The 25,951-nt window shown below is 40.2% G+C and overlaps 1 protein-coding gene across 1 annotated transcript in view; it reads right to left on the bottom strand.

Moving 5' to 3' along the window:
* Nucleotides 1-4,662: 4,662 nt before the first annotated feature.
* adamts18 (ADAM metallopeptidase with thrombospondin type 1 motif, 18) overlaps nt 4,663-25,951 on the bottom strand; it is a 61,642-nt gene continuing 40,353 nt past the window's right edge. Inside the window, 8 exon segments of the mRNA XM_063881834.1 lie at nt 4,663-5,560; nt 6,277-6,472; nt 8,736-8,901; nt 9,453-9,523; nt 10,327-10,521; nt 13,622-13,826; nt 19,112-19,238; nt 20,247-20,367. Coding sequence (XP_063737904.1) covers nt 5,442-5,560; nt 6,277-6,472; nt 8,736-8,901; nt 9,453-9,523; nt 10,327-10,521; nt 13,622-13,826; nt 19,112-19,238; nt 20,247-20,367 — 1,200 coding nt within the window. The 3' untranslated portion in view covers nt 4,663-5,441.

Genomic DNA, 25,951 nt, shown 5'->3' with positions numbered 1-25,951 from the left:
AAACATAAACAACACGTATTGAGATGAAAGGAGTGGGGAAAAGGTGATGACGGTTGTGGAAATCAAAGTGGAGTAGGAGGACTGTAGTACTTGGAACAGGAGAGGTGAAAAAGAAAAACAGACGGAGATGGATAAAGAAGGAAGGGATTGAGAGGAAGGTTGGGTGAATGTGATAGGCAAGGATTGAAGGCTAGGGTTCAGAAGAGTAGAGAAGGTTCAGTAAGGCGAAAGCAAGATATCCACGGATCTTTACCCCGACTCTTAAATCACCCAGCGTGACAGAGACACAAAGGCTTGGTTTGACGCCAAGCTGTCAGTCGTCTTTTGAGCTTTTAATCGCCGAGATCTGCGCAGGCCAGATCTCTTAACATTTGGAGAGGAGACGCCCGGCAGCAACAAATGAGCCCCACACACTGCGTCTCCCACACAACCTGAACACCTCTAAAGCGTGTGTGTGTGTGTGTGTGTTATCTTTTTTTAATGTGTTGGCACGCGCTCGCTGAAGTCTGGAGGGATGAGCCGGGTGAGGTGGCGTTGAAATATGACAGCTCTTACTTGTTCTGAAGCCTGCCCTCACAGTAAGCCCGGAAAGAAATAGAGAGATCAGTCTCACTTTCTCTCAGTCCTCACACACACACACACACACACACACACACACACACACACACACACACACACACTTAGATAGAGCTCAGTTAAGACGTGATTAGGCTGACTGTCAGTCGTGAAGGGCCCTATCAGGGTTCACTGAACGGCAAGCGCACACAAACGGCCTTAGCCGCGCTGCCTGACATTCGGCTAGTAGAGGGATGTTTGAGCTAGAAATAACTGCCTGCCCTGACTTACACTTGGACCAACAACCACGGGTGCTTTGCCAACTTGAAAATAAAAAAGACGGACCTGAGGAGCATGATGAAAACAGGATAGAAATACCTGCATCGATCAGCCGGGGTGGGGAGGGTATTATAAGAGACAGGACTATTTTGGTGTTGACAGACCTGGGCATCTAGTTTGGCTCAGTCTGCCAGTGTACCCTGTTTGCAAAAAGGGTCAATTAGTGCACTTATTTTTCTTTTAGACAAGCCTTTGTTGGAGAAGGAAGTTGAAAAATAAGTGATTAAATGGGTATTTTGAAGCCTAAGATCAGCTGTTTGAGGGGTATTCTGAGGCACAGCAGTGGTTTCAGCTAAATGCTAACATTGGCATGCTAACATGCTCACACTGACAATGTTAACATGCTGTCCAGTGTTATTTAGCTTTATGTTTTAGTGTGTAAGCATGGTCTGCAAGGGGTGTATTAAGGCACAGTAGTTGTTTCAGGTAAATGCTATCTTAGCATGCTGACATAGGCTACTCGTAATGACAATTTTCTACAGCGATGTAAACGCATTAGGTTTTATTGTGCTCACATGCTTCAATTTTATTTCTCTTGATAGTATATCTGTAGATGGACAACTAAAGTTTAGTAGTCTCTACCTGGTAAACTCAAAAAACGTATTTTTGAACAACTTTAACTTTGTCATTGTTGGTGCAATATAGAAGGGTAAGGAATCAACAGAGGTAGTGTAATTCATTCTGATGGGAACATGATTGTCCGTCAGATTTTAGGGCAGAGCGTTCCATATTTGTTGAGAAGGGCAGTTGAGAGATTAGCCTTAAATGAATTTTTGTAATATATAGTTTAATTAGCTTTTTGACAGAAATATTTTTTGTTATCTGAAGAATCTCATTATCATGAGAAAAGGAAGATTTTTCAAGATGAAAAAATATAGTCCAAGTAGTCATCCCAGTTAGATGTGGAGGAAAGAAATAAGCTGCTGTGAGTGACCTAACATGTAAGGACAACCCATGTACATTAACCAGGGATAAAAGCTGTTGAAAAAGAGCATTCTCCTCAAATGAAAACGACATGAAAGCTATCTCTAACAGAAAGGCACAATGCAATTTCTTTTCACCTCAAGTGAAGAACCGTCTGATCAATATTGACTGCTATGTTCTGCTCAGTTCTCTTGCCCTGGCTGTAAAGACAACATCTTCAACTTTGTGATGATCTCTGGTAAAAATTGCGACTAATAAAAAGAAAAAAACATTGGGTTTTTTTTGTGATAAATGGTTGACTATTTTTTGATATTCAGATAAATAGAAACATCATGTGCAAATGCAAAAACAATAGGTTTTGTGTAACCTGTATAAAATAGTCGAAACAAAGACTTAAATTGTCAAAATCCTGATTATATTATATAAATATGGAAGTATATGTTCAAATAACATTTTAAAAATACATTTAGCCTTGCATGCAATAATTTGTTGGTTTTGAATACGAGATGCTATGTACACATTTATGGCTGTAGCAAAAAAGTAATGAGGTTCATAACCTATCCTTACTCGTGGGTACAGATTCATATTCAAGCGACAACACCAAATAAAAACCTCCTGTCTCTTTATTCCAGTCGTGGTCTCCCTGCTGCAGTAATGCCTGGTGTTGATGTGGCTCCCTGTGCTTGGATAATCAAAATATGTCATTATGAACCAATATGGTTGGGGGATATCGAGTCCCATCTGGAAATCAAAGCAGGATAGAGTAATAGAAATTCTTACATCAGCTCAGCAGTAAAATTGCTGCCCCACTGAGAGCTAGGCAGCATAAGCTGGGCTGTAGCAACATATGTATTGTACGCACACTCTCTCTCACACACACACACACACACACACACACACACACACACACACACACACACACACACACACACACACACACTTAAGGCATGAATTCAACCATGGCATGCTTCGGGAAAAGCATGCAAAACATGCTCAAATTGCACGTTCTCACCCACACACATCACAACATACCTTCCTTCACAGCCTTCCTGATGCTCAGTGAACACGTTATATTTGTGTATGTTAGCCTAGCCGACATATTTGTTGTGTGTGCGTGGGCCCCAGCTTGTGGTGTCTGGCTCACAGCGTGCCGGTAAACAGCATGCAGCCGAGACGATGGGGGGACTCCTGGCTCCATGATTCATGCAGAAGGGTTGATTAAAGAGCAATTGCTGCCCCCGCAGCGCGAGAAAGAGAGGCATAATCACCTAAGAAAACACTGTTTGGTAGTACATGCTTTATGTTATGAAAGTTTATGAGGGGGGCACAAAGTTATCAAATGTTTAAAGTTGTCAAAAAGCCCAATAAGGAGTTTTTTGGTTATATTGTTATTTTTTAAATTACATTTGTGTACTTTCTGTTTCCTGTTTAATTCAGTCAAAACCCTGTCCCTGTGTCATGTCTGTTTTTACTTCCTGTCTTTGTCTGTTTTATCGCCTTTTCTGATTGTCAGTCCTCGGTTGCGTTCCAATTGTCAGTTAAGCTTAGGAAGGTTCCTTAAGGAGTGAAATGACCCAGAAGAACCCAAGTGGAAGCCATAATAAGAGCTGTTTGAATTCTCTAGAGGACAGAAAAGGAGCTTTGAAACTTCCTTTATAACCTCCCTTAGCTTAGGAAACACTGGATCTTCTTTTACAAAAGGAAAGGAGAAAAGGCAACATTTTAGCACTGTCTTTTTATATCAAGAATATTGTTTCATAGAACATGAAGAATATTCTAAGATTTTCCTTTGTTTTAATATTTTTTTGACCAGATTGTTGGTGTCAATGAGTCATGTAAAGCCTTTAAGCCATTGTTTCTGTGAATCTGTTATTTAAAGTGACATTGTCAATGCTCTTCTGAAGTCCTCCAGCCAAACCGCTTCCACAGACTACTGGTAAAGAGCAAACCTACACTGTTCTCTCAAAAAAGCGGAACCTCGCTCTGTCTAGTCTGCACCCACACAAGCTTTGCAATCGTCCTCCCCTCTCCCTCTTTACCCTTCCCTGCATCATTCCTGTAAGAAACTTGTCCTGGCATATCATGCTGTGATTGGATCTGGTCATTCCTACACCCAGGACCAGAACCATACACTCCAACATGTACACTTCAGTACGGATTGGTCAATTTGGTTGCTACTCCTTCATTGCGAGTTGAACCCATGTACCCGTCAACAACATTATTTCTGACCCCTACCATGTCTTGGGCAGTGAATATGAATTTTTACCATCATATCGGAGATACAGGGTCCCACAATTTAATAACGTTGGACTAAAGTACTCTGTTGTGCATCACTCATTCCTCCATGCATTATTTCAGGGTTAAATTCAAGGTAACATTTTCATAGAGGGTCTCGATCATGTTCTCTTCAATTAATCCCGTCTTGCTATTTGTCCTTGTTCACGTGGCATGCAGAGCTGCTGTTATGCAAGAAGAATTTCAGGCTTGATCTGACAAAGAAATATTATATGGTATGGCTTGTTTGCCATCCTTTCTCCAAAATGGTTGAAAGGGCTCTTCATTGATTGAAAAACCACACCCTGACCCTAAACCTAACCCTAACCATTGGCCAATAAGGATAACAAAAAAGTTAAGGCTTATTTGAAATCATTGCAGTAGCACTTACAAACGTTTGGCACTGTTTTGAGTTTGTATCTTACTGATTGATTGAACTTATTGTAAGTTGCTTTGGATAAATATCTAAATGTAATGTTGTGTAAAATTCCCCTCCATTGTTGCTGTGATCCATCGAAAAGAAAGGAAAGACAACATAGATTATCAACTTGTATTACCATAACCGTACAGCAGAGTGACCACTTACAACGTGACTGGATACAATGTTTGACGTACACAGATATTTTCATAACGTTAACATGAATGGAATGTACAGGAAAAGTGTTCCCCAGCTTGTTCCAGATGATTCAGCAGCAGTAAACTTAACAAGCGGAGAGAATGTGAAGGGAGAAGGAAGTGCAGAAGGCATATGACCATTGATTACTAATGCCTCGAATAAAATCTCATAAAAACATGGATCCAAGGGTGACTGGCACAATCCTATAGTATCCAATCAAAGAAATACATGTCACAGATCCACTGTACACCTGACAAAAAATGTAAAATCATAATATTACGGACCATAATAACTTAAATAAAGGCGTTTGAAACCAGACGCCTTTAAAAACACAACATGTAAGCAAGCTAAAACGCTATTGTCCTTTCCTGTTCTCTTGATGGCTTGTAGCTTTAGAGGTTTCAAAAGGAGAACACTCAACAAAACGACAACATATATATATATATATATATATATATATTACAACAAGTGTTCTGTGATTTGCATTGTCTTTCCAGTTACAATGTGGTCATTGAAATTATGACTTTGACAGTTCATGCCATGGACTCTTAACACAAAGAGTCCATGGTTTCTCTCTTTCTCTTCTTTTTCAAAATGCATTAGTCAAGTACTCCAGGAAGAGAACACACAAGTGTGGAGCACAGTTCTGTGTGTTGTTTGTGAGAAATCGCCCCTAAGGGCCTCTGTGGTGTTGTATTCTCCCGAGGTCTGAAGCCACAGAGGTAACAGAGCTCTACTGGCTCTTGCTGGAGCAGGACTTGCAGCACTGCTGTCCATAGAACTTGTGGTTACAAACACCGTGCTGGGGAACCAGGTGACACCAGCTGAATTGGTCCACACAGTGTTCTTCTGCTGAGGAAACAAAATAGATAAGGCACATTTAAGCAGCAATTTAAACCAAACTTTTTTTTTGGATTGATTTATAAATTGTTCTGCCTAGAAATATTCAGAAAAGCAAGGAAACTTATGTCCCAGAAGCCAAAATTCAATATTTAAATTGTTGCAATTGTATTTATTTTACTTCAGGGATCCCAACTGTATGACAGGCAGATGGTTTGTTGTTATTTATTAGTACACTTGGATAAAAAAATATATATATATAAGTTTGAAAAAGTGGGACTTGGAGTAGAAAAGTTTGAGAACTACTAGTGTTACACAATCTGAGGCTGTTCTTTGAGCTAAATGCTAATCTAAGCAGGCTATCATACTCACAGTGCCAATGCTAACAGGCAGACCTTTAGATATAAGGTTTAGCAAGTGCAAATAAAGCCAAGTTCAAATAAGCACTCAACCAGAAAACTAATTAATGTCCTAGTATCCTCAGCTATTCAGTGTTATCTGGAGCTAAGTGCAAGTCAACCAATATATGCAATCACATACTTTACAAATGTACTGTTAAATATCAACTTGAGCTTCCTCTCATTGCACGACAGGAAAAAATGTATCAAAAAGAGTAGAGAAAACCCACCAAGCAATCAGGAATTCAAACTCCAAGCAGAACTCTATTTCACAGTCATAAAGAAATTACACTGGAATTCATTTTTTATTTTCCCCTCAGAGGCATTTACCTTTCAGTGTTGGTCCAGCAGCTGTCACCCAGCTCGGGCGCTGCGCCATAGCCGGGGAGGCAGCGGGGCAAAAGTGTGTGTTGCATGCCCTGGAAGTGACAGGCCTCTGGTGTGGCTGGCAGCCGGCTGCGGCGCGGCCTTGTCGGAGACACTGGATGGACCGGGTCTGGACTCCCCCGCCACAGGAAACAGAACACTGAGACAGGAACAAATAATAAAACATGAGAATAACGCAGTGAGATATAGATAGGTGGAGCAGGAAGAGGAGGAGGAGGAGGAGGAGATCAAACTTTGAAGGGCTTGTAGAAAGAGGTATCGGCATGAAAAGGAGCAGTAGAGGGATGGAGGAAAAGTCTACGCAGAGACAAAGAATTGATGAAGAAAACAAACATCCCATCCAGGATGTACATGCCCTCCAGCGAGCTGTCACGAGATAGCTTCTCTGGTGGAAACATGCACAGATCACAAGCTCCAGATCAAACAGAATACGAAGAGGTTGCCCTCAAGACTTTTTGCATAATAGATAATATAACCCATAGTCTACACAACCTGCCCCGATTGACAGAACTGAGCTTTTGGATTTCATCTGAATCCCATTCCACACACAAGAACTATGCTATGACTGTGAACTACCACCATCTACACTGTTCATTCTGCCTCTGAGGTTTGTTGGGATATGAGAAGACCCAACCATAGTTACATATTTTGTATTGATTGATTGTTTTAACCTAGAAGTTGTGTTGCCTCGCTCATGATGCCGGGGCCTCCGTGAGCAAGGGGGCCTGGAAAATCAATGAAGCGAGAGATGAGGTTAGGTGGAAAATAAATGAAACCCTTTTGTATTTAGTAGATGTGATAGTTGAGAGGCAACTGTTGGCACAATGGGAGGATTTTGCCACAAGCTGTCTTGAAGAACACTTGTTTTATTTACAGCAGAGCATTGTAACAACTTCGCAATTCTTTTTGTCCTCATTTTTAATAATTTGCTTCAACTGTCACAGTAGCAGCAAACTTTTTTAGAACTTGTTTCAAAGTCATTGTTGAAACAGTGTGTTGCCTCTATATGCTATGCTACAGGCCCATGTTGCCTAATTTTTCCACAACATCCCTGGCTGTCAGCAATCAGGCTTAATCGGGCCACCTGTGTCTTAAGAGCCTTTAATTTCTTTAATTATTTCTAAGTTTATTGGCATGAAATATACCCGTTTAATGTCTTTGACTGTACATTGTGCATAAACCTTGCGGATATGTTACATTTAGGATTTTTCAATTTTCCTGTTTGTGTCAGTGTGGTTATTGGCAATCTGGGCTGAAGAAAAGGGGAAGAGCCAGCAGTTTCGTCACCATTACAAGTAAAGAGTTGGGGGAGGGGAGTCTAAAATGCATCCTAGGAGTCCAATTTTTGCTTTGTCAGTGTTAAGAACAAGTTTAAGTGGGCATTTCCCTAGCTGGTTCATGTAAACCCCATGTGCACATTCCAATTTGGTACCCCTAATAGTGGTTTAGTCCAATTTGGTGAGCTGGTAGCTGGAGAGGTGCCAGTTCTCCTCCTAGGCCACTGCCGAGATGCCCTTGAGCACCTAACCTCTATCTGCTCCCTTGGCACCGTGTACCTGGCTGCCTCTCTTCTCTGCCACCTCTCCTCTGCATGTGGTTATGTGTGCATGTATTTCCTCTGTGTTTGTGCATGTATATGTTTAATGTGTGTCAACACAACAGAGTAGAGAAAGCAATTTCCCTGTAAGGGATTAATAAAAGTATGTCTTCTTCTTCTTCATAAGGGCGGGACAAGGAAGACACTATAAAGCCACTTTATTGACTGTGGGAGGATGTTTGTTTAAAGCAGCTTGTATGCTCTGTTCTTGGCTCCATCTTAATTTTCTGTTTTCATTTTCATTCTTGGTTAACAAAATCACTGCTTTCTTCAAACAGACTTCTGTGCCATCCCTAAATTCAACATCTTTTTATTCTACTCAACCCCAGTCCCTCCTTGATGACTACCAGTTAAGGTACTGTGTCTTTCATTTCAGACAGAGGTAGTCAAAAAGGCTTCTCATTTGCTATTGCTACTTTCAAACACAGCTCTTTGTGACAGAGTTGGTTGGCCATAGCTAAGTAGTTGAGACGTTAATATTAGCTTCATTCATTGGTTGAACATTCCTTCCATGGCTGAATAGCTCAAGCTAAATCAAATAGTTGTTTAATGGGACCCTGAATATGTAGCAATATATTGCTGAAAGAAAATCAAACCTCACCTCCAAAACCAATAAACACATACATTTCTAGGTTGAGGACAAATTCGAGCTCTCCACGTGTTACATTATCTAACAATCAGCTGTGTAGTAGTACTACAGTGCTATGTGTGGTATAAAAGCTACAAATTGGAAGAGTGTCAGCTGGAACGCACTAAAAGTCTCTCATGTAAACAGATTAGGATTAAAGCCTGAGCAAAAACTTACCTGTTGCCAGGGAGAGGAGTACCAGCCCAGGACTACAGGGCTGGATCCGCTCCTGCCAGCGATCACCCGAGGGAGCTCTGGGCATGGACCTCGGTTGCAGCCCTGCTGGAGATCCACCAGGGGTTTGGCCATATTCCTGCACCTCCGTATGGGGAAGTCCACATACCTGAATGGCAGAGGAGAGGTTAAAACATTCTGAAAAACTGTGTTTTGCTGTGTTTCAAATCACGTTCTTATATACTAGATGTTTCATGTCTTAAAACCATAAGTGTGCCCCAATGTGAAGGATGGCAAAGTATTGGCTACGTAAAGTTGCGTAAATAAATGCTACAATTTAGAAGTGTCAGCAGGACAGCTGACAAGCCACAATTGCTCCAGTGAACATACAAATAAAAGTTATAAATGTGGGTTTTCTTTCTCGCAATTTATTTCACGTACTGGATACTTTTGTCAAAGAGAAGCCGCCTTTATTTTTATTTGGTTAGGCAGTCAGTAATCATTTGTAAATATCCCCAAAAACGTTTGCAGCAACTAGCATCATCGTCGCTTCTGGTGGGGTCACAGCAGCCATTGTGGGATCCAAGACCATGCTAAACATTCGAAATTCACACACACTGCACATGTTTTCACAGAGTACAGCATGGCAGTGTACTCAAATTGAGACACAGCATATACAGCATGTGCTGATCCATTAAAGTGTCTCCACGAGGCACATACCCTCCCTGTGAGTTTCTTTCCCCGCAGCGAAGCTCTCTCTTCTGGGTGCCTGAGCCACAAGACCTGGAGCACTGAAACAGATGTCAGGCAAAAGGGCGAATTTTAGTGCAAAACTATAGCAGAAGATACCTCAAGAGTCAAAAGTGCTCTACTGTGTATTGACCATTCAATTTATGCAATGAGCAGACATTTTATGTGGGGGCATCTTTTCCGTGTGTGCCTTTTTTTATATAAATCCACATAGAACCACGGATCAGCTTACTATCTTCTTATCTTGCTAGTCTTGTACTGCAACCTCACCCTTACACTAACCTTCATTCATTCCATATTCAGCAACATTCAGCCTGTAACCGATTGCCCTCTATCTCACTCAAACCGCTGTACTTAACAGAAAATAATATGAATACACCGCAGGTGCAGGTAAAAGTTGAAAAATCTTTGCCACAAACACAAAGAGAATATATGATGAGGCCCATCAAATACGTGTAGTGGGTTGTAATAATGTTTCAAAAAAACCTTTGTCCCAGTTCTTTTCATGGACATTGATTTGTCCATTGATTTGCTTTGGAGGGAGCTAACATGTCTTAAAATGTGTAAGTGATTTGATGGCATGGAAGCACTTATAATCCCAGGAGTAAACTGGAACAATTGCTGAGATGAGCAAATTTTAGAGGGAACATTTCAGCAGACTTTTCTGTATACTCTCTACCGAGGTTAAAGACAATTGGTGACATATAAGATATAACCCGTTACCCTTGTCATATGTCACGAAAAGATAAGACATACAATGATTAGGATAATGTCTTTGTTGTGGTGGCAGCTAAACACCTTCCCTCACTACTACTGCTGAGGCTTCATGTCTCTTTCTTCCTACCTCTCCCCATTGAGTAGGGAGCCACTGTAGCCTCTCATTCTTTGGGCAGCGGCGCAGGACGCAGGTCTCCTGGGGTTTGGGTCTGTGGTGCTGTCTGCACATGCTATCAGGCACCACCACCGCTTTGGCCCCGGGATCAGTACTGCGGCAAAACACGGTCCGCTTCCTCAGGCCACGGCCACAGGTCTTTGAGCACTGAGAGTGGACGAGAAGAAAGTAAAAGACGTTACAGAAGTCTTCAACACATATCACCAGAAGATAAGTTATTAAAAATACACAAAGTAATTTCTGCCACAAGGGTCTCTTAAACATAACCATAAGAAGATATTTTGTTAGTGTGCGACATGAAGTAGCTTGAGATCATGGGAGTTGTTGACTTGAGTAACATTTGAAGAAGAAGAAGAAGAAGAAGAAGAAGAAGAAGACATACTTTTATTAATCCCTTACAGAGAAATTGCATTGCAGTCATGAAATTAAATTAAGGAACAAAACTGTATAACGCAGTTTCACGTTAAGAACGAGTGTTTATCCGACACAGTTTGGCGTCAGTCTGCATCAGTCCCTTCCTCTCAAAAACCAAAGGATGGAGACATTTAAACAAGAAATAAAAATAATTAATAATACTTTTACATTTAAAATTGGTGTTCCTATGACACAGTTTTGCGGACACAGAATTGAGGGAGCTGCAGGCTAAACGCTAACAATTGCTCAACTTGTTTTTTTAATTATGACTTAAGATCCTGATGTCAGATGACGACAAACCTCAGGTTGAAATATAGATGTAAAAAAAACAAGATCTAAAACGTGTGTCATAGAATAAGGCTTAAACCAAATAATCTTATTGCCTAGAAGCCTTGCTGCTATGCTAAAATATTGCCTAAATATGTACCGTTACTTTGATGGAAAAGACTGATTTCTCTGGGTTTTGTTGGAAACCATTTAATATAATATAAATTCAGAACTGAACAAAATGTAAAAATTGGGTCTTGTATACACCACATAACCATTACCTTATTGATTCATACAGGCATGTGCATACACTGTAACTTAGCCGCTGACTTTCTTGTTATTGCTTTAACCTTCAGCTTTCATCACGTTTAGCAGAGGTTAAATCCTTGGCACAGGGACACTATAAATACATTTGTGATTCACCACATGGTGCACAAGCAAACAGAAGGTCGCCGATTTGATGACAGCCCATTATGGCCTAACATTAAATACAATACACCAATAACTCGCAGATGAATGTGACCCCAACCCGTCCCAGTATCCACCAGAGCAGCTGTAAACTCCAGCCAAATGCAGAGGTGGACGCCAGAGTTAAAGTGCTCTGCTGGGACTGACACTCACAGACGTCAGGACACTTAATGTGACAAAATAACATCAATCTGCGAGACAAAAGATGAATCTGCGTACAACCAACACATCCCAGTTGTCCTTTATTCATTGAAAGGACCGATTGCTCTTTTCAGTGGAGACTGCCGTCGCCTCGGTGTGACCGCTGACTGAACTCAGACTTCTGGGTAAAATATAGTCCTAGCACACAACCCAACGTCCCAAAGAATGATGGCTGAATGACAGCCGAGCGTCCAGAGTGCAGGTCACAGGAGCTAATCATCAGATCTGCTGCCAGGATATTAATATTTTATACAGGAAAATGAGTAAATATAAGCCTGTGCAGTGTGTGATGCTCTCTGGTTGCAGAGATAATCATGCTCACATCGTGTGAATAGCTCATTGATTCAATAACACAATCAAGTGTTGGCTTTCTTCAACATCTTCCAAGAAGGATTTGATTGCAAACCACATACATCACTTATGATAAAAGGTGGAATGTAAGTTCACTTAAGTACACTTTTGAGATACAGGTTCTTAATTATAGTATTTACTGTTGCTACACTTTATTGAAATGAACTGAATTACACTGACATATTGCACTCTTTAGTCCTTTACATTCATCTGACAGCCTAACTAGTTGCCTTAATTAACAAACTTGTACAGACAACATATGGAAAGGTTTTTTTCTTGCAACTTTTTTTGTTTTTATTTAATCTGAAACAATTAATGTCTGTATGTGTTCGTTGTTGTTTAAGTATTTTGAAATATACATTTTATAATTAATTGTTTTTTCATACTAAAGCATTCCAATGCTTTGCTGATTTTATCTCTTAGAAATGTGCACTTTTACTTACAACAAATTAGCTGAAGACTTCTTTCTAACCTGCCTTAAATCACATTTTTATGAGAATAACTGACTTATTTGAGTATTTGCTTACTACATGCAGGGAGAGCTCCCTTCATGTTCTTCAAATATCCAACAGAGGGCAGCAGAGTGTTTGTTTCAGCATGAGTAACGGCATGACAGCAATTGGAGATGCTCTTCATGGTTTTAAGCAAACAACTTAATTACGACTGTACAGTGTTTGCACTAAACCTGTAAACCCTGATGGCAACATTTTGCAAAACAGTTTACAATGTGCACAGAAGATTCAAGGGTATAATATCATCACCAAGTTAAAACACGTTTTCTATCTTTGTATTACTATAAGAAGGTCTATTATTCTCTATGCTAGGCACTAAACATAAGTATACTGCTTTATTCCTTTTTCAAGTGTCACAATAGCACAGGTGTAAAAATCCAATATAGATGGTTTTAGATTTATCAGTTTCAGGGTCCTGATATTGTGTCTAGAAGCTTCATGCAGTCATACATTTACCTGAACACTTGAATGGAACAAAGCCACTGTTAAAACGTCCTGTCACAAGTTAATACTTTTTTTGTTTAAATATTCATGTTGATAACTACAAGAAGTACACAAACTCAGCTGCACTCGAGTTAAAATCCAATTCCAGACAAGAACGTGTGCTTATAGCTAAACAGGTGTACCCTGGAGCCATGAGTTACTTTAGCTTCCCAAATAAGCTTCGATAATTGTAATATTACTTTGTATTGACATTAGTAATGAACCCAAGCTCTAAGAAGAAACCAGATTTTTTTTTTTTTTGTAAGTAGGAGAATTATAATAAGCTAAATCCTAAAATGAGCAAGCTAACCTGCTAACGTTTACCTTGTTTGCCATCTTTATTTAGAGTGTAATCATGTTAACATTTAATATTACAACTAAGGTTTATTGACATTAGTGGTTGAGCTTTTTTGTAAATAAAATGGAATAATGACCTGACATGCTTAAGGGGTCATTAAAGTTTTCACAACCAGAATGTGCCAAATACTTAAAAAGGCACTTGAAGACAATACATTGTACTGAATATAATTCACATGCTGCCAAAATCCCACCTGTGACCAGGACCCGGTGCTCCACTCAGGGGGACAGCCCTGGGTGTGGCAGGGCTGGACCTGGGCCGGAGAGATGACGGGGCAGAGGGAGTGCACCACCACCTCCTCCCTCTGATAGGTCACTTTCCTCAGGCAGCGCAGCGTCCTGGTCTGCTGACCTCCTCCACAGGAGCGACTGCAGGCACCCCAGTCACCAGTCGCCCAACTATGGGGGGGAAACGCCAAGAGGGACATGGTTATTCTTGATTGACAAAACATCTAATTTGACTTTGGGAAATTGGGATGGACATCTTTTTCTAGCTCTACTACTGATGAAAGGCCTTTGGTGATTGGGTATGCTAAAAGCTATTGCCTTTTGCATAGACGCACACTAAGTTCAGTCTCTGTCATCAGGATACTGACCACATGAGGCAACTCGTGTTTAAATTCGCCAGCAGGAGAACTGGTTTTTCTTGCTTTTCTTTAGAGTTAGGATTCATGAAAACCTAGACCTGCTGCTTATGAAATACTTGAATACATTGATCTTTGTCATTGCACAAATTGCTAGTTAAGAGCAGGCAAAGTATACAAAGTAAAAATATACACAGACTTAAATAGATATCCATATCCATCCAAATCTCTCCGTACCATTCACGATGAAACCAAACACGATGACCATTTTGTATACACAACTCTCCATAACTGCTATCCCTGGTTTGCAATGTGAACCGCAATGTACAAAAAGTCTACGGACAGATGTGCACCACAAGCTTTTTCTTTCCTTTGTCTTTTCTTGATTTTTTCATTATGTTTTCTCTCTTTTTCACCTGTCCAGTTCTTTTTTTTTAGAATCTGCTCTCTTTTGGCCTCTCCTGTCCTGTTTCTCATTTAATAGTCTTTGAAATCCTGCTTTTACAATGATGAAAGACTACTGCTGCTTCTAAAATAGCTTCTGTGTTGGCATTGGGGCTGAAGGGGAGAGATTACAGCAAATGAGTGGTCTGACAACCACAGGGCTTAAAAGAGGGAGATGGGGAGATGGGCAGATGGCTCAGTCCGGTTCTGAGATGACACGCTAACCGCAAAGACCATTCCTCCACACCGCCGACCTGCTCCAGGGGGAGAAACATGCTTTCATTCCCTTTCAAACGCCACAGGGAAACGAAGCAGAAGGACTAAATTACAATTTCGAAATGGAGAGATTTGAACCATTGGGACCATTGGGTTTTTTTGGGGAGGCTGTTTGCTTTTTTTTCCTTCTGTTTTGCCTGGCTTATAAATAACAATATATCATTGGAGAAAAGTGGCTTAAGTGCAACCCCGCTTGGCTGCAAACCAACACTGACCTAGCTGTAATTTGTATCTCTGAAATATTTCAATTACTGACATATTTTGGGGTAAAAGTAAGCAATACTGCTTAAGAGGTTCTGAGAAGCTCACCCATGCATTTGTAAGTCGGTGCACCACCAATGAATGAATACCTATTCTTGAGTTTGAGTGAAGCCGTTCTGCCAAAACATATGACCATATCTGCCAAACAGGTGGCTATAGTCCTATTAAAACTATTCACAACGTTTTTTTCTTAAACATAGGTTTATACACTTTTAAATGTGTGTGGCTTGGCGTACTTGGACATTTCCAGACTTATTTTGCTTCTATAAACATTATTGTCTGTCTTTGTCCTTGAAGGTTTTTGTCAGCATTTCAATCCAATATGGTCATCCAATGATTCTAACGGTTAGATTCCTTTCTTTTAGTTTGTTTAAATGTTGATATTTGTACTAAATTTCTTATCCAAACTTTTTCCTGGATATAAGTGCACTCCAATTGATCTTTTACAGAAACACTGAAATACCATTTAGCAGCTTCAGGTTCAAGGTCCTGGTATTGACTGGCTCACTGTCACCCTGCAATTGCTAACACTTACAATACTAAATGTAATACTTTAAAATAGTGCTATTTGTGAAATGTTATCAAACTCAAAAGATACATTTGATAGAGTATAACAATATTTTTGATACGTTGAATATTTAAGAAACTAATTTCTATATATCTGGTTTAGAATATGGTACCTACAGTAATCCCTCTTTATCTGACCCTATCTACTTTGAGTAGAATCTTTGGTCTCCATTACATTTTAATTTTAGCAAATTTCCTATCATTTCATTCATTTATTGTACAGTTTTTTTTTTTATAAATGGATTAAAATAAAGCAAAATTCCAAAAAGTCATCCCCCAGGCCCAGGTTAGTATCATGTACATATTTTACTGTACATCTTTCCTGGAACAGGCACAACATGTCTCACTTTGATCTGTCTACATATGCTGCTGCGTGATGCACAGAGGAATCCCCGACCTGTGGTAAGTGAGTCTACAGATGGCGTTCAAACAGCAGATATGGAACTATAGAAGAACAGAAGATGGGAAGCTAGAAAGAGGTAAGAATTGGGGAATGTGCAGTGGAGAAAGCAGGAAATAAACTGAGCATATATTTTCCTACCTGCACACTGGGTTTGGAGATTGAACTGTCCTCATAACATTTAGTATTATCTAAGTATTTCTTATTCATGTTCAGAAATTACTGCTGCCACTACTGCTTGCCATGTTTTTCCTGACAGGCTAACTGCAATACTGGGAAGGAAGGTTTGGAGCAAAAAAAGGGGGTGGATGGGAGTGAAGTTGTGGAGGGATGGGGGGGAGTTTGACTGGCTCTGCATGGCTAGACTGGCCGGGCCCCGTGGGAATCCTGCCGTCTCTGCACAATAAAACATGGATAGGCCTGTCAGCACCCGAGATACACGCCGCAGAGATAAGCAGGCACTTTTACATTCCCCCTCCTGTCAAACACACACACACAGCGCACATACATCCCACCTCATTGTCAATTATTCTTTTCTTTGCTGGGGCTCTTGAATGCATGCCCATACATCCTGGAGTTCTTAATGCAGTCATTAAAGCTTTCATGCTGCTCACTCAACTCAACTTTCTTCCTGTGCAGCGCCCACAAGTTAGACTAAACACACAACCAGCTGAGAAATGGTGTCAGCTACTGTATAATACCATCCATGGTAGTCAAACTCTACCTTTACTTTCATGAATGGACAACCATACCAAGGTTATTTGGGCTATACCATTTTTTCACTCATACAAAGCGAGGGGGAAGGCTGGGACACGCATCGAGGCTGTTTAATACCTTTTGCCAAGATAAGAGAAATGGTATGCCCAAGATTAGGGGCAGGAAATGCCCTCTCCGGTGGTGGGAAACTTAGCGAGAAACAGAGGCTGTATGTTGGAGGTGTAACCGATAGCTGTCTGGTTTGTTCAATCCCTGACACGAGAGAAAGTTCAGTCCGGATTTGTTGTGGCACGGCAAATTGGTGGACAAAATGACAACATCCTTCACATCAAGCAGCTTCTATTTTTATCCCAGGGTTTGGTTCCGAAATACATTATTTCGGCATCATACATTTGGAAAATGTGTGCACAACTGTAATTATGCATGCCCCGTGTGTGCGTGTACTCTCTTTGAACCGAGGACACGGTTCCCTGCCTGTTCTTTGGAGCAGCGCTGTAAATCAAGCTAGCTCCAGTTCCCCCAGCCAAAGGCCTACATACTGTAAGAGAGAGGCCATTTATTCAGGGCTGTTTCAACTTGTTTCTCAACTGCACTTTAGCCTGGTTCCCTCCTTTTTTTGCGTCCCCAAAAGTCTGCTTTAAAAATTCATTCCATTAAGCACAATGTCTAGACAACGGAGATAAAACATGGGCAGGATTTTGCTACTGAAAAAGACAGTCGCTCTGGGCAGAGAATTTTTTAGAGAGTGATGATATGCATTGAAAGCAACCATCACTCTGAGTTGGCTTTCATGTCTCCCTCCCTTTCCCTAGTCTCGTCTTTCTTTATTTGGCTCTCTCTTTCTTATTCTCAAGTGTTCCGTGAAGAAAAAGGACCATTACAAAACTTGGGAACATCATCAGGTTTTACTTCATGACAAAAACAACCATTTGGTTGAATGTTGTTTCAGGGCATGTGAAAAGTTTGTGTGACAGGGATTTAGCAAGAACACCCACAGAATAAATGTTTGATTTTTTGATGCCCAAAAAACTAACTCTCTAAAAGTTTGAGGCATTTAAATGACAAAAGGCTATGCTGGAGGCTAGCTGTTGGGGTTTTGGGTTTCCCTACCTCAAACCCCAACACTGCGTCAGGCTGAATTTAGGTACGCTTTAAACAGCCTGCTAATCTTGTCATGCAAACATGCTCCCTGGGACAAACAAGCAGATATTTAGCACGAAAAATGTTAACGTTGCTTGCATCTACTTTTTTTGTCCCTTTGCATGCTAACGTTAGCTAGTTTACGCTTAACACAAAGTCGAAACTGATAAGTATTGATATGTCTGGAGACACACATTTCCATTAAATAGTTTGTAATAATGAAATTCCTGTTATTAATACTGAGGACATTGTTGACGTTTACTGCTTGCGTAAGGCCCAAATTTAGCCAGGAGCCGAGCTGATATGTATTGAAGTTTTGGTCCTCTATTGGTTAAGTTACAAGGTCACAAGATCATATGAGAATCCCTCTCATCATGCCTTAAGTAATGTGTTTCCTTCAGAACCAAAGTCGGACAGACAAATTAAGGTCCTGTGTGTAGCTACTGGTAGCTGGTTTAGGTGATTGTGCCAAAATTCAATACCAGAAAAGGCGGCTCTTATAGAGGTTAGCGTTGATGCAGCAATTTCAGAGCTGGAGAATTCTTCATTGAAAGAAGAGCAAAAATAATAGTATTTCTTGATGGAACAGATGTTTCTCTTTACCTGATCAGCTAAAGATAGACGATGATAAATAGATAGTCCATCCAATCACCTGCCAAGAAATTTTGGAACGTGCCTCCCAAAACAGTTTTCAATTATGACTTTTTAGATGTCTCTGTGTAACAAGGCATCTGGCGTGTCAGGGTAGTTGACTTGGCAGGATAGGAACATTCAGATTTAACTCAATGTTCTGCTTGAAATCCACCAGGATACTGTTGTGACCAAATCGTAGAGGTAAGCTCAACATAAGAAGACAAAATGACATGATTCTGTCAAGTACTGATGTGCAGGTGGACATACAGCTGAGGAACACGCTGTAATGGAATAAGTATCAAAGAGTGATGCAAAATGTCAGAATATCAAAAAAGGCATTCATTGGCTTTTTTTTAAATAAGAAAAAAGAGGAAAGAAAGAAAAATTAGAGAGCAGGGAGAGTAGTGAGAGTAGGGAGGAGAAGGGAGAGAGGATAAGAACACAGGTTGAGCAGAGTAGTGGCGGACCGCAGCAAATGGACCACAGGCAAGCTCTAGACTGCTCAACCACCGTGTGTATATGTGCGAGTCTGTTATAAAAACAGCGCCTAAGGTTACTGAAAATATGGCTACATAACGACACAAGCCACATTTACCACGGCCAACTGTATACCAAGAAATGCCCTTAAACACACACACACACTCAAACACACACACACTTACTATGCAGGGCAGGGCTGTGTGTTGCAGAGATGGGAGCCCAGTGTTGGTCTGGTGTGGGGATTGCACATGGTGGAGTTGACCTGAACCTTTTGGTCCTGCAGACAGATGGCCTTGTTCGAGATACGACCTGATGGAAAAAAAACACGGAGAGACAGAGTAGGGAGTTGTAGATCTTGCATAAAATCTGACAATTTTGGGATTCGTGCCTAAACTATGGAAATCTGAAAAGTTCAGTTTTGTAACTGTCATGGATCAAAACTCTGTTGAGTCAGTGTGTCTGTGTGCAGCCTCTTGAGAGAGTGAACCCATAGGAAACACAGTCAGAACAATCACAGTCACACACATCCCACACATGCACATGTGTGTGTGTGTGTGCACACACACACACACACATACACACACACACACACACAGAGAGTGAGCAGGGGCCTGTCTTGAGTCTTTTGGGACTGACAAAGTCTAAACTTCTCGATTGACAAAGGTGCTTTTCATCATCCTATACACACTTCCTAGACTACACTGGACTACAGGAATTGTACACAATGCGATAACAGATTTACACACACACACAAACAGATCATATACAAACGCATTAATACATTCTTACTCAAGTACACCTTGAATAAGTAGAATTTCTAACTCTTTTTTAATGCAGATTGAGTATTTGCAGGCCACGCCCCCTTAAAGTTTGTCACTTGTCAAATGTTAAATGTTAAAAAACGCTAATTAAATGTCAAGATTCTCCAAATGTTTGTGATACTTCTTGAAATGTACTTCAAATAACATTATTATGTCTTCAGGTAAATTAAAACAATTGTGCTTGTATTTCGTTCATAGTAAAAGGTAAAAATGTAGTGTGAACATTTTTTTTTTAAAAAGTTTGCCACTTTCTCACAGCCAAAGTTTGTAACAGCCAACCATTTTCCCGTTATACAACACTTTATGCGTATTACTAAGTCTCATTCAGCAGCTTTACTGTCCTGCCATGCGAAGTTGCAGTTGCTAAGCCATAATAGGAAAACTAGTGTTCAAGGGGTAAAACGCTCCATTCATGAACCAGAAACAAAGTCACACACTTCTATTCATCCTTAAAACACACATGTTCAGGTCTATATACAAACAGACACAGTCTCACCTCCAGCACAGGCAGCGGAGCAGTCGGAGCGCACCACGCCCCAGCTGTAGTCGGGTTTCCTCTCAGTGCGTGGCAGGGTGTACTCCCACACCACACCCGGGTTCTTTCCCTGCAGGAGGATCTGTCAGGCAAGAGCACAGTAAGTCAGAGAGGTATCACACGTGTGAATATAGTTATAAAGAAAGCACAGTGAGAATACACAAATCTTTCTTTCTCTTGCTCAAGGGGTTCAAACTAGCAAAGTTCATACGTTATGACCCCAGGCTGCTAGCAGGATATAAAGTAGGAAATTGCATTATGTAAACCAAAGGTTAACAATTTCAGAGGTATTGGTAAAACATATTCTCATTGTTATGATTTTGTTTTTTAATTTCATGTTTTATTTTGTAAAACAAACTCCTTGTGTATTGTCTGGTTTGACTTCCTGTGTTTTCGCGCATTTTTTGATTGTCTGCGCCATCCTGATTCTATCCACCTGTGCGTTATCACCCAGCTGCCCTTGTGTTTTTGCCTGCCCTCTCTAGCTGTGTCTTGTCAATGAGATTAGTTCTGTGTGCATATACTGTATGCCTGACTCTGCAAGTAGTCTCTGCATATGTCCCTTTTGGTCTGCTGTGGATGTTCCATTAGTGTGGTCATACCATGTTTCCTGTCTGTGGTTGTTCCATGGATAATTCCTATAGTGTTCCCCAGTTGATTTGCATCCTGTTTGTTGCTTTTGTTTATATAGCCTGTTCCCTTGGTTTTATGGGTTGTTTTTTTTTCTCCTGTTTTGGTACCAGCTTAACTTTCACCTTCCTTGTTTGGACCTCAAGGTGAAATCTTGGAAGTTGCCGTAAGGACAGTCCAAAATATCTGACATTTAAAATGTAAAATCTTCACAATTGAGAGGCTGGAAACAGCAAATATTTCCTGTCTGACAACCATGAAATATCTTCCCCTTCGTATGATGTATATCTTATTCTATCGTTCTGAGCCAATCCGTAACAGATAAATCACAGTATGTCTTACTGCATTGGTAGAACTCCAAAAATCTATACAGTACTCCTATACTGTGCAGTGTAAGGAGAGCAGATACAGTATAAATGGTCCATCTGTTGTGGATCCCTCTGCAAAAAAGTTTAAAGGTAAGACAACGTGGCAGAATAATTCTACCATTTATGTCCAACTGAGCTGTTACCCACTAATCAGAAGGCTCCAAAAACATGTGATGCCTCTCTAGTCCAAACTGGCTGACCACAGTATTATAAGGTCATTTTATTTGGACAGGACAGTGCACATATTAGTAACAATTTCCATTTTCCGTCATGAGTAAGCTCTTTTTTTTACCACATTCTTTTTTACTGGCTGGTGATTCTAAGTTACCTTTTTCTGTACGGGAGATTTATTTGTACATGGAAGGCAAGCAGAGACTAACGGATGAATGAAAGCAGACATACCCATTACAAGAGAAGCATCGGGCTATTATTAAAGCAAACCGGTGAGGATTCACTGCCATGGTGAATAATTTAGTTTGAGGCACATTTACATACATAGTCAGCTCATAGTGCGTCATTTTAAACCATTTCAAGACACAGCATTGGACTGTGTTCAATGTTTCCCTTTTACAGGCCAACTTGGTTTAGTTCAGCTTGGGTGGGTATTAATCCTTAATCCATTTGGCAAATTGTTTTAAATCCAACCCTCAACAGCCATTCCAATGCCTGAAAAACGTGTCAAGTCTATCTAATAATGAGCTTTGACAAGTGTATTTTCTTTGGGGTATATCCTTAAGTATGAGGAATCTACCATCAACTATCCAGTTTAGACAGCCAAGCACCTCCTGGATTAGATCCATACTCAACAGTCCCGGGGCGCATCAACTGACTGGACCAATCACCTTCTGAGCATGTTAACTGTTCCATGTGTATGCTCGGCCCAAATCCAAACAGGAGGCAAAGGGGTATGAGTATGTGGAGAGGAGCAAACAGCTGTCTCTTGTCAGACAAACACATCTAAATATGTTGGTACTCTGTATACTGATTTATGAACAGCTGGACGAATGGACAGGCACAATCAGGTGCATATCCTACAAAAATAATTGGGCACAGAAGGAAAGCCAAAAGTTGATCCCCTTTTCTGTTATTACCCGGTAGAATTTGAACACAAACCAATGTTACAGGTTTTAGGTTCACTGTGACTTACACTCGGTATCATCATCTTGATAAGCGCCAATTTATCATAAATGTGCTTATTATAAATGAGCAAATCCCTGGAATACACTTTTTTTTTTGTTTTAGTCAGTGTCAAAGTAACTCAGTGAAAGGCAGTTTGGAACTACTGTTTGCCAATTTTTTTTGTTCAATTGGTCTAAATGTCATAAAAACAGACTTACTAGACTATTTTTGGTTGTCAGACAAAACTCAGGCAGAGCTTCAGTTTAAACACATTGAATATTATTCTGCAGTGATGGGAGAACTTCATCTGACTCTCAATCCAAGTGTAGAGTAGACATATTTTGCTTGGATTTTGATCACAATAGCAAGCATTGTTAATAATCAATTATTTTCCAATGAAGGGCCATTATAGATTATCATCAATATCAACTAGCTACCAGGTTCTGATCATTTCACAGTCAAGCGTTGCCCTGGTAAGCCAACATTTGAATGAATCCTCAAATTAAATTCTGTTTGTGGTTTGTGCATTTATGTAGGCCTATCAGAGTTTTATCAGAGTGCTTAAGTTAACACTTGCTGTCTTAAGGATGTTTAGCCTAAAATCTTTAAATTATACCACTGGTGGCTTTGAAACTGCATGAGAGTGTGTGGCACTTTTTTTTTTTACTTTGCCATGAAACAACCACTACCACTAACCACACCATGTTGACCCGTATGCCTTACCAAACTCTACCTAACCAAATCTTACTGACAACCCTGCTCCTTCCCCAAATAACATCCAATCATGTAATCCAGCAGCTATAAAAAAAAATTCAAAGGATTTCATTTAAAATCTCTTTAGTAGAGAACCTCAACATTACTGAAGCCTTGAAGCTTTCTAAATAGCTCATCTCTCTTCCCTAAACCATCCACAATGTTGAACACGCCCAACCAACCACAGAGTTAGGGTTCTCAAAGATATTTTAAGACTCATTCAAACCTGAATCCTCTCCAGTCTGGAAACCAATGCCGCCAAAGCTCACCCCCTGGCTGTTATTATTTGTTTGGGTATTTAGCTTCCAAAGACAAATATAAATAAATAAAACCAAAATCCCACAACCTCCTGCAAATCAAGTCCCAATAGCAACAATGAATGCATGCTTGCTCCGACTTCATCAACAGAATTAACACTACCCTTGTGAACTCTCCGGTAGTCAAAGCAAACCAACCACAGCAGTATAATACTGCCTTGATATTTGTCACAACACATATAAATCTACAAAAGCTCTACAGCCAATAAATCCATGAGCCATATATGGATTGACAGCACAAACTATTATCAGACTGACTTGCATTTAAAGTCATCACTCAGTCAACAAGTCTTATGCAATAAAATAATTGGATTGAACAGAATCAGAACATTGTTTGTGCCCATCTACTAATAAATCAGTGATGATGGTGAGGTAAGGTGCCTGTGCAAAACAAAGCTTAGGATCAACCAGTTGGCACAACTTGATTTTGGTTTGACAATCAGTATTACTTGGCCCGACCCAGAGTTACAAAGTGGGAGGTGTTTCTCAGTTTTTATTGACACTAATAATTCCGTTTTTGAAATGTAACTGGACATAGAATATGTTACGATACAATAGATTTGGGTTATGACCATCAGGTTTTAAAATACTTCAGAGCAATTTTCCATCAGTTAATCACAGTGAACAGATCCAAATATCACATCACCGATGGGTCTTGAGTGCTGTTGCAATCAGAAGAAGGCAGTCAGACGGGCCAATATTCAATTCAGCTGCAAAATGCTGTGTGTTTGCTGTTTCAACCTATATCGGCTACATGCTGTACTATCTGTTTTTCACTACAAGATATTAGTTTAGCATCCAGTCACCATTGGCAGTACTCACTACAATAACTTTAAGCTCTTTGATTAGATGTGTGCCAAATTGCGCTTTGGTAGTTGTATAAATATTATATAACCTATTATTTTGCTTTATATTTTAATGTCCAAAAGCCTGTGTCTTCAAATTATTATTTTTTTAAAAATCTGGTATTTCAAGTCCATTTGTATTTGGGCAATAAAAAAATATGCAAAGTAAAAAAAAAAATATTCAAAGACTCACTCTGTCAGTTCATATAACATTCATGCATTATAAGAAGCATAACATACACTTGGAAAATGTGTATAAAGTAAATCAATAACTTATTTGACCAATTAATTTTCTTATTGGGGTCTAAATTTGAGAAATGTTCTCTGCCTTTTATTTCATATGGCTCCTACTTTGTACTGTTCTGTTGGTCCAATGAAAAATCACATACAGTATATTAAAAGAGTTCACGTTGCGTGATTGATGCTAGTCGATCTTCCCAGAGTAAGACATCAGACCACAGAATGTCTTGGTTTTCACAACCCAACCGCCACGCCACTCATCACGTCAGATGAGACGATGATGAATTAGAATGTGGTGGACCCAGATATCAATCTCACTTGTGGATCCTAAATTATTTGCCCTGGACTGGCATGACCTCGCCTCGCCATACCACAAGAACGTCAATTCAGGGGTAATAAACCTACTTGGTGTCCATGGAGACCTCAGCCATATGTTTCTCCTGCTCTTGTTAGTTACTTCTTTCCTCTTTCCTTCCTCCCCCCTACCAGCTGAGCAGCTGTAGAGATGAGAACACCATGTCACAGTTTGCGCTCACACTCCTCAACATTTATTTTCTTTGAGCGTTTCAAGCTGAGTAAGGGTCTGTGAGTGATCGGTGTGTATACCCTCCCAATCATACTTTCTTTCAGCTTTTTTCCGTGACAGCGGAAAGTTAAGTAGAATGTGTGAAACAGATGATCAGCATTTGGAAATAAAACGATTTGCTTTCCTTCATTTGGCTCTTTTCATTTGCATTTAAAGTCCCCGTGCCCTGACCTTAACTTCTCACATCAAGATAGTTCAATTGCAGAATTCTTAATCTTTTAATCTCACTCTCCTTCCTCCCTCTCTATCGGCCTCTTTCTCCTTTTTGTAATTACAGGACATACTTATAGAGATTATGCCCGTGTCATCTGTACATCCGCAGCAGATGTATGATCGAGACACAGACAGGCATGTGGAGCCCTGTCGACTTAGCGAAGACTCTTCTTTGAGGAATATTTAGTGTCATTACAATCTAGATTCTGGCTTATTGTTCTGATGACAATAAACTCATGAAACTAAATTGTGGGTATGCAATGGTAATCCTCCAATTACGTTTAAAATGCAAGAAATGGGCAGATGGTCAAATAGGTTGTAAGAAAACTTGTCTTATTATCCAAACCAATTCATTTTGGAAGTAGAATCAAAAGTAAATGCCATCAAAATTGTCCCTTACGATCTTTCATTGCACAAGGATCGTGTACATGCATGTCTACGTCCACTCATTAACCACAGTTTGATTAACCTTATCGGCAATGCTCGTGTTTTTGCCCAATTTCAGTGTTCAGGAGATGTATCATGTTCCCAGATTTTGGCAGATAACTTTGTGACAAAGAGACACCAAAGAAAAGTGTGTCCAGCTATGTGCTGT

Source organism: Eleginops maclovinus, chromosome 4, assembly GCF_036324505.1.
Source record: "Eleginops maclovinus isolate JMC-PN-2008 ecotype Puerto Natales chromosome 4, JC_Emac_rtc_rv5, whole genome shotgun sequence".
Classification (NCBI taxonomy): domain Eukaryota; kingdom Metazoa; phylum Chordata; class Actinopteri; order Perciformes; family Eleginopidae; genus Eleginops; species Eleginops maclovinus.
This window is presented reverse-complemented; position numbering and strand designations above follow the sequence as displayed.